General features: G+C 43.6%; 1 protein-coding gene across 1 annotated transcript; it reads left to right on the top strand.

Annotated features, from left to right (window-relative positions):
• Positions 1-156: 156 nt before the first annotated feature.
• Positions 157-8,489, top strand: LOC123487904 (low-density lipoprotein receptor-related protein 1-like; the record flags this gene model as incomplete). Its single annotated transcript, XM_045218881.1, has 9 exons — positions 157-331; positions 3,784-3,945; positions 5,755-5,938; positions 6,078-6,179; positions 6,306-6,379; positions 6,660-6,753; positions 7,005-7,043; positions 7,886-8,030; positions 8,206-8,489. Coding segments are annotated over 9 exons (1,116 nt in total), but the record flags the coding sequence as incomplete, so codon positions are not given.
• Positions 8,490-10,093: the final 1,604 nt, after the last annotated feature.

Genomic DNA, 10,093 nt, shown 5'->3' with positions numbered 1-10,093 from the left:
TATAAAATACCTTTCAGCTCACATAAAACTCATAATGATGACAAAAACATTAAAAACACAGACGCAATTTGCAAGATCGTGGTGGGAGTTGTACATACATCCACACTAATCCCTACCTGTAATTATACACACGCATCACTCTTCTCTCCTCCTCAGCTCCTCCCAGTGGTACGTGTAACGTTCCAGTGTCTGAACGGAGGCAGTTGTTTCCTCAACGCCAGGAAGCAGCCCAAGTGTCGCTGCCAGCCCAACTTCGGAGGAGACAAGTGTGAGGTGGACCAGTGCAGGGACTACTGTCAGAATGGAGGCACCTGCACAGCCTCTCCTACAGGTAATACACTAACATAAAAAAATTATACTAAAAAACTAACCTGACAGGAGGGGGCACTGTCTGAGAGGTGTCAGAATAGAACATTACGCCAGGAAGAGTGAGACATACAGTGGGGAAAAAAAGTATTTAGTCAGCCACCAATTGTGCAAGTTCTCCCACTTAAAAAGATGAGAGAGGCCTGTAATTTTCATCAAGGTACTTGTCAACTATGACAGACAAAATGAGATTTTTTTCTCCAGAAAATCACATTGTAGGATTTTTATGAATTTATTTGCAAATTATGGTGGAAAATAAGTATTTGGTCAATAACAAAAGTTTCTCAATACTTTGTTATATACCCTTTGTTGGCAATGACACAGGTCAAACGTTTTCTGTAAGTCTTCACAAGGTTTTCACACACTGTTGCTGGTATTTTGTCCCATTCCTCCATGCAGATCTCCTCTAGAGCAGTGATGTTTTGGGGCTGTCGCTGGGCAACACGGACTTTCAACTCCCTCCAAAGATTTTCTATGGGGTTGAGATCTGGAGGCTCGTTAGGCCACTCCAGGACCTTGAAAATGCTTCTTACGAAGCCACTCCTTCGTTGCCCGGGCGGTGTGTTTGGGATCATTGTCATGCTGAAAGACCCAGCCACGTTTCATCTTCAATGCCCTTGCTGATGGAAGGAGGTTTTCCTCAGAATCTCACGATACATGGCCCCATTTATTCTTTCCTTTACACGGATCAGTTGTCCTGGTCCCTTTGCAGAAAAACAGCCCCAAAGCATGATGTTTCCACCCCATGCTTCACAGTAGGTATGGTGTTCTTTGGATGCAACTCAGCATTCTTTGTCCTCCAAACATGACGAGTTGAGTTTTTACCAAAAAGTTCTATTTTGGTTTCATCTGACCATATGACATTCTCCCAATCCTCTTCTGGATCATCCAAATGCACTCTATCAAACTTCAGACGGGCCTGGACATGTACTGGCTTAAGCAGGGGGACACGTCTGGCACTGCAGGATTTGAGTCCCTGGTGGCGTAGTGTGTTACTGATGGTAGGCTTTGTTACTTTGGTCCCAGCTCTCTGCAGGTCATTCACTAGGTCCCCCCCGTGTGGTTCTGGGATTTTTGCTCACCGTTCTTGTGATCATTTTGACCCACGGGGTGAGATCTTGCGTGGAGCCCCAGATCGAGGGAGATTATCAGTGGTCTTGTATGTCTTCCATTTCCTAATAATTGCTCCCACAGTTTATTTCTTCAAACCAAGCTGCTTACCTATTGCAGATTCAGTCTTCCCAGCCTGGTGCAGGTCTACAATTGTGTTTCTGGTGTCCTTTGACAGCTCTTTTTGGTCTTGGCCATAGTGGAGTTTGGAGTGTGACTGTTTGAGGTTGTGGACAGGTGTCTTTTATACTGATAACAAGTTCAAACAGGTGCCATTAATACAGGTAACGAGTGGAGGACAGAGGAGCCTCTTAAAGAAGAAGTTACAGGTCTGTGAGAGCCAGAAATATTGCTTGTTTGTAGGTGACCAAATACTTATTTTCCACCATAATTTGCAAATAAATTCATAAAAATCCTACAATGTGAAATTCTCAATTTGTCTGTCATAGTTGACGTGTACCTATGATGAAAATTACAGGCCTCTCTCATCTTTTTTAAGTGGGAGAACTTGCACAATTGGTGGCTGACTAAATACTTTTGTCCCCACTGTATACAGTGGCTTACAAAGTATTCACCCCCCTTGGCATTTTTCGTATTTTGTTGCCTTACAACCTGGAATTTAAATGGATTTTTGGGGGGTTTGTATCATTTGATTTACACAACATGCCTACAACTTTGAAGATGTAAAATATTTTTTATTGTGAAACAAACAAGAAATAAGAGTGAAAAACAGAACTTGAGCGTGCATAACTATTCACCCCCCCCCCAAAGTCAATACTTTGTAGAGCCACCTTTCACAGCAATTACAGCTGCAAGTCTCTTGGGGTATGTCTCTATAAGCTTGGCACATCTAGCCACTGGGATTTTTGCCCATTCTTCAAGGCAAAACTGCTCCAGCTCCTTCAAGTTGGATGGGTTCCGCTGGTGTACAGCAATCTTTAAGTCATACCACAGATTCTCAATTGGATTGAGGTCTGGGCTTTGACTAGGCCATTCCAAGACATTTAAATGTTTCCCCCTTAAACCACTCGAGTGTTGCTTTAGCAGTATGCTTAGGGTCATTGTCCTGCTGGAAGGTGAACATCCGTCCCAGTCTCAAATCTCTGGAAGGCTGAAACAGGTTTCCCTCAAGAATTTCCCTGTATTTAGCGCCATCCATCATTCCTTCAATTCTGACCAGTTTCCCAGTCCCTGCCGATGGAAAAACATCCCCACAGCATGATGCTGCCACCACCATGCTTCAATGTGGGGATGGTGTTCTCGGGGTGATGAGAGGTGTTGGGTTTGCACCAGACATAGCCAAAAAGCTCAATTTTAGTCTCATCTGACCAGAGTACCTTCTTCCATATGTTTGGGGAGTCTCCCACATGCCTTTTGGTGAACACCAAACGTGTTTGCTTATTTTTTTCTTTAAGCAATGGCTTTTTTCTGGCCCCTCTTCCGTAAAGCCCAGCTCTGTGGAGTGTACAGCTTAAAGTGGTCTATGGACAGATACTCCAATTGCAGCTGTGGAGCTTTGCAGCTCCTTCAGGGTTATCTTTGGTCTCTTTGTTGCCTCTCTGATTAATGCCCTCCTTACCTGGTCTGTACGTTTTGGTGGGCGCCCTCTCTTGGCAGGTTTATTGTGGTGCCGTATTCTTTCCATTTTTTTAAATAATGGATTTAATGGTGCTCCGTGGGATGTTCAAGGTTTCTCATATTTTTTTATAACCCAACCCTGATCTGTACTTCTCCACAACTTTGTCCCTGACCTGTTTGGAGAGCTCCTTGGTCTTCATGGTACCGCTTGCTTGGTGGTGCCCCTTGCTTAGTGGTGTGGCAGACTCTGAGGTCTTTCAGAACAGGTGTGTGTATATATACTGAGATCATGTGACAGATCATGTGACTTTATTGAACTAATTATGTGACTTCTGAAGGTAATTGGTTGCACCAGATCTAATTTAGGGGCTTCATAGCAAAGGGGGGTGAATACATATGCACGCACCACTTTTCCGTTATTAATTTTTTTGAATTCTTTGAAACAAGTTTGGACTATTTTGTGTATGTCCATTACATGAAATCCAAATAAAAATCGATTTAAATTACCGGTTGTAATGCAACAAAATAGGAAAAACGCCATGGGGGATGAATACTTTTGCAAGGCACTGTAGAATGATAATACAACTAGACAGCCGTGTATTGAGTCAAGGACTTGACCCTCAATGAGCAGTCCTAATGTTAGTCTGTTTCTCTCTCCTCTTCCTCCCTCATCCTGTCCATCTGTTTATCTCTCTGTCTGACCATGTCTGTCTCTCCCTCCCTCCCTAGGCTCCCCAACGTGTCGCTGTCTGACAGGGTTCACTGGTCCCAACTGTAACCTCCAAACCTGTAAGAACTACTGTCAGAACGGAGGGAACTGCACGGTCAGCGCTGGCAACCAGCCCACCTGCCACTGCCCTGCTGACTTCCTGGGGGACCAGTGCCAGTACCGTGAGTCTGTCTGTCTTTCTGTTGGTCTGTCCCTGTCTTATCTTATTTTTTATTTAATGTAATATTGCCTTGTGTTTGTCTATAAATGTTCTGTATTGTGTCATGTAACCTACCTCTTCAAAAAGTATCTGAATAATCACACAGCACACCCCTCCCCCGCCCCGAACAAGGAGAAGAGAACAAACCTACTGAGACCCTACTGTTGAACTTGACTTGACTACTGAGAGACCCTACTGTTGAACTTGACTTGACTACTGAGAGACCCTACTGTTGAACTTGACTTGACTACTGAGAGACCCTACTGTTGAACTTGACTTGACTACTGAGAGACCCTACTGTTGAACTTGACTTGACTACTGAGAGACCCTACTGTTGAACTTGACTTGACTACTGAGAGACCCTACTGTTGAACTTGACTTGACTACTGAGAGACCCTACTGTTGAACTTGACTTGACTACTGAGAGACCCTACTGTTGAACTTGACTTGACTACTGAGAGACCCTACTGTTGTACTTGACTTGACTACTGAGAGACCCTACTGTTGAACTTGACTTGACTACTGAGAGACCCTACTGTTGTACTTGACTTGACTACTGAGAGACCCTACTGTTGAACTTGACTCTCTTGCACTAACACTTGCACTTGTCTTTTCTTACTAGTACTGACTTTGCTGATTGATGCTTTATTGAGAAAAAGGTTTACTTACTATAAGCAGGTTTCCATCCAACCATTTTTATGTGAGTAAAGTACCTGTCGGATAAAAACTCACGACAGGCCTGATGGAAAACAAAATACGCTAGACCAGGGTGGATAATTTTTTTGTAGGTGATTAGATTACCGTATGCAACAAATTGCGGTGGAAACTATTTATTGCACAATTGTTGATAGAATAACTATCATGTTGAGGTAAATTTGCAGTCACGTGACGCTATGTTGTGTGGTCCTCCCACTACGACTTGGAAAAGCATGCAGTTTATTAGGCTAAGCTACATATGCAATGGGTTATGATGAACTTCACAGAGTGATGAAAGTGCATGGTGATGAGCTTGCTGCGCCTTTCCATTAAATATAGAGTCTTCATTTGTATGCTGGTGACATGATTTTAGATGCTTGGCTGCCATTTAACAAATAAAAATGATCTCGCTCTTATCCATAGTCTCATCATGGAGGCTATAGCGCACATGCCAAGACCAGAGTGGGCACATTTGCTGTTTATCGCAGACTTTCTGTGCCAAGACTATCAACAGAGTTAAAAATGGGATGGAAACACATTGAACTTGTTTTTTTATTTGATCAATCAAAAGTTATATACGACAGTGCTTTTTGTGTGCACTAACTACGTCATTATGCACAGCCTTTTATTCACAAGAAGACAGTTTGATGGAAACATACCACTGCTGGTAAAATGCACATATTTATTTGTTGCGAACATAAGAATTTTCGCTTAAAAATCTTTCAACAAATTGATGGAAACATAGCTACTACTGACTGTGATATGTGATTGTCTCACCTAGCTACCTTAAGATGAATGCACTAACTGTGAGTCACTCTGGATAAGAGCGTCTTCTAAATTACTTAAATGTATTTATATAATGGGGATCGTAATCAACTAAAATAAACTGAACTGTCTGCACTGTCACCGGCTGGCAGTATAACACTGCAGCACTTTACTGAGTTACAGTAATGGAGGATGGTGCTTTCTACAAAATGTTAACTGCTTGGTGCTTTTTGATATCTACCTTAAGGCTCCTTGCACTCAGTATACTCAGACTGATAGTTGTCTCTTCTGTATGCCTGTGTGTGAGTAGGTAGCTGCGAGGGCCACTGTCTGAACAGGGGCACATGTCTGCAAAGTGCCAGCGGGGCGCGCCAGTGTCGCTGTCTGCCCCAGTACAGCGGCAGCACCTGTGAGGTGGACAAGTGCCACTACTGCCGCGACGGCAAGTGTATCCCCACCAACTCCTTCCAGCCCACAGGAGAGGTCACCTGCATGTAAGTGTCAACACACACACACACAGAAACTGATATTGACAGAAACAGACACTGAAACACACATCAATTTATAACACACATATACACACACCACCCACACACATGTCCTTCCCTATTGTTACCTGTGTGTGTCCTGTAGCTGCACCAACGGCAGAGTCCAGTCCAGCTGCTACACATGTGATGAGTACTGTGCTAATGGACAATGCTCTGTCAACCCACAAACACACCTTCCAGAGTGCAAGTGAGTATACACGCACGCACACACACACGCTCTCACACTAACTCACACGCACTCACTCACTCACTAGAATGTTATTTCTGGTTGCTGTGAGGTAACATCTCTCTCTCTCGCACTCTCTCTCCCTAGGTGTTCTGCAGGCTGGGTTGGGCATCGCTGTGAGGTGGTGGCCTCTAGTGTAGACTCATCAGAGTCTGGCGGACGTAAGTAAACTATTCTCAACTATTCTAAAGGTTTGCAAAAAGTAGAGGCTTAACTTTTGCTTGTGAATTTTACTGTAACTTAGATGTCGGCTGGCCATCAAAATAAAACGCAAGAGCTGCTCCTCTACATTTTACACACATTATTTGGCTGCACAGCGACTTGGCGCCAAATTAAATCTCCTACCATCAACACATCTCCAGGATTTCCGGTTCTGTGGAGAACGGTCACCAGACTCAGCCTAACTAACTGTGTATACTGTTTCTGTGTGTCCGTGTACAGGTACTGCCTCCATAGTGATCCCAATGCTGCTACTGCTGTTGTTGGTTCTGTTGGTGGGAGGAGCTGTGTTCTGGTACAGAAAGAGGATGAGGGGGTGAGTAACACTACACCAAACAACACCACACTTCATTACACAACACTACAAAGCACTACACAACTCCAATACACTAGAGTAACACTGGGACATTGCCTATTTTAACTCCCTCTCAAGCTCTGTCTTCTTCTTGGTCTCTGTCTCTGTACTCTCAGGCTCCCTTCTTTTATCTCTTGGTCTTTACTGTTCGCTCCTTTTCTATCTCTGGTTCTCTCTCTGCTGTGAGTAACTGCATCTCTTCTGTCCCTCAGGTCTGGCAGGCCGGGCAAATCCTGCTCCAGACTCTCGCGGTAACGGTTGCCAGGGTTACGCTTTCCATCCTCTCTCTCCCAAAATGGCATCCCGTCCATTTCTCTCTCTCCTTTCATCCCTCCCTTCATCAGTCACTTTTGCTGTGCAGTGTATAGTCCTGTGGTCAGTGTCGCTACTCTCTGTCTCTCCGTTGTGAATGAGCAGTGCTCTAGTTCAGCTTTCCCCTCCCTCTCCTGTTCTGAATCCCTGTTCAGGATTGGTCCCTCTCTCCAAACCTCCCCACTATACTGTACTTCTAGGGGGGGTGGGGGGGGGTATTAAACAGGTGGTGATCTATTGAAGAGGTTGTGAAATAGATCAGTCTATGGCCCCAAAGTGCCTATAGTACCCCATGCTTTTCTCCATCATACTGTACTGAATTGTACTGTATCATGTTTAGAGTGCTACTGTATGTACCATACTGAGAGGGGACGCTCAGACTGCATTGTTCCAAGCCAGGATTTGGAAAATGCTACATGAAAAATCCAGCATTTACTATTCTTCAAGTCCATGGTTTGACCCGATATGGTAATGCTCCAAACTGACAACATACATTTTTATCCAAAATGCCTATAAACTTTCAAGACATTCCGTAGTACCACTTAGGGTACTGTTACACACCCCTCTCCAGGACCAGTGTGTCTAGTGTATACTAGCTAGGTGAATGCTGGGTTTGCGTTGTTGCCTGTGCTGTGGCTTTGGATCCAGGCACAGTGATGTGACAGCCAATACCCCCCTCCCCGACTCCATGATGTGGCCTTGTCGCTGCCCGCGCTGTGTGGACGCTCTCAGGACCCGTCTGTGCCTCAGGGGTCATGACCTTTCACCACTGTGTTCGCAGGGCCAAGGGCTTCCAGCACCAGAGGATGACCAATGGAGCCATGAACGTGGAGATAGGAAACCCAGCATACAAGATCTACGAGGGCGAGCCAGACGACGATGCCGGGGAGCTCCTAGACTCAGACTTCACACTGGACCCAGACAAGGTAACACACACGGTAATAAAAGCAAGCACACAAACACACTTACACCTTGTCTCACACACCTGTACAAGCAAACACACACACACACACACACCCTGGACACAAATGAGGCAACATACAAACACACCTACTCTGATGTATGTAGTTCATCTAATGATCCTCCCTGGTCTCTTCCCAGCCCACCAACTTCACAAACCCAGTGTACGCCACCCTGTACATGGGAGCCCACAATAGCCGCAACTCCCTGGCCAGCACGGATGAGAAGAAGGAGCTTCTGTCGCGGGGGGATGAGGAGCCCCTGGTGGACCCGCTGGCATAGACTGTCCATTAGCCTGGGGCGTACCATTCCAAACACACCCCTCTTTTTGCCTTTTAAAGAAAAAATTGAAATTAAAAAAAGCAAAAAAAAAGCGTGAACACTGTATAAAATGTACAAAAATGAAGGACTACTTTTGTATGTGATTGCAGTATTATATTTTGTTCTTTTACGATTCCTCTGGTCAAAAATTAACAAAAGCATTTTCTAAGATATTTTTTATTTACTTTTTGTCCCTTCCCCTTTACCTAAGTAGCCACTACCTCTGTGCAAAATGAAATGGAAAAAGAAAATTTGAAGTTAAAACATCATTGGACAATTTTTATTTTTGTATGAATTGTATAGAGAAAAAAACATTGTTCCATTTCACTAGTGCCAACTGTCTGTTCGTGTTGACTTCGAGCGGGGGAAGGCTAACTCAATGTTTTGTAAGTCGGTACCAATGTTGTCTTGATGACAGTTTTGTCTGCAGGAGTGCGTAAGACAGGAATAATACAACACGATTTGTGTACAGCACGTGTAAAATGTAAAAACCGGATGGCAACTTCAGTATTTCCATATTATTTTCTCAGAGAACGATATTCATGAAATGATTGTTTTCTTCCTTGCACAAACTTCATGTTTTACGGTGTATATACCGTAAGATGTAACGCAGGTCAATATATGTTTGACTGACTGATGTCTGGTGAGAGGTGATGATGTTGAAGATGTGTTCCACACTCTAGGCTTGTGAATGCTTCCATGTGGTGGGATGGGTGCCCAGTGCCCATGTCATGGCAAGTCAGAGCATTCTAACTAGGGACGGACCAGAGATACTGTGACACCTTTACTGAGAAGAACGTCACCCGTCGGTCTGCACCCCTTCAGTGGAGAAAGGAGATGGGATAACATTTGGTCTAATGTATGTTTTTTTCCCCCTGCAGCATTTCTTCATTTGGTTTCTGGGCTAGAGACTGTCCATCTGGCCCTGTCAGACTGTACAGATGAATCCTTCTAACCATAAGGAGAACAATGAGATCTGTGCTTTTATGGTTTTGGAACAGCTCCCTCTGAAGTGCATTCATTCCTTTCTCTTGCATAGCTTGCATAGCATTTCCCTCTACTGTTTTTCCTTTAGCCGTTCCTGATCATCTCTCTGTCTCCTGTACCCTGCTGCTAGCGCTGCCATTTTGGTCGCTTTGATGTGTCTTTAAGCTCGGCCGCTGTCCCAAAATGCTGCTTCTGTCAGAAGGTGATCAGCCATATTTTAATGCATGTGTGATAAAAAGACACGTTCAAGTAACTAGAATAACAAATCCTTATTTTGCTTACCTGTCAGCAAGTGTTATTTTTGATTTATGCTGTCGCATTGTTTTTTTGTTTTTAATTAAAAAGGAGAGATAAGTACAATCATTTTACTTAAAGAACATTTTTGCAAAATCATACATGCAATTTGGGATTTAAGTTGTTTATGATTAGTCCTTGTTTTATAATGAAATTACACAGCTTTTATAGTACAAAATGCATGGAGGTTCAAACTTTCTTCTGGAAAGAAAATAATGTTAACATTTTTGCTGGAGTACTTTACAAAATAAATAACAGATTGGTATAAATAAAATTAAGAACTGTACAGAAAACAGTTGAATTGTCTTCTTTCAGTACCTTTATACACTGCTCAAAAAAATAAAGGGAACACTTAAATAACACAATGTAACTCCAAGTCAATCACACTTCTGTGAAATCAAACTGTCCACTTAGGAAGCAACACTGA

Source organism: Coregonus clupeaformis, unplaced genomic scaffold (genome assembly GCF_020615455.1).
Source record: "Coregonus clupeaformis isolate EN_2021a unplaced genomic scaffold, ASM2061545v1 scaf1870, whole genome shotgun sequence".
Taxonomy (NCBI): domain Eukaryota; kingdom Metazoa; phylum Chordata; class Actinopteri; order Salmoniformes; family Salmonidae; genus Coregonus; species Coregonus clupeaformis.
The sequence above is the reverse complement of the archived record's forward strand: the minus strand, read 5'-3'. Positions and strand labels throughout refer to the sequence as shown.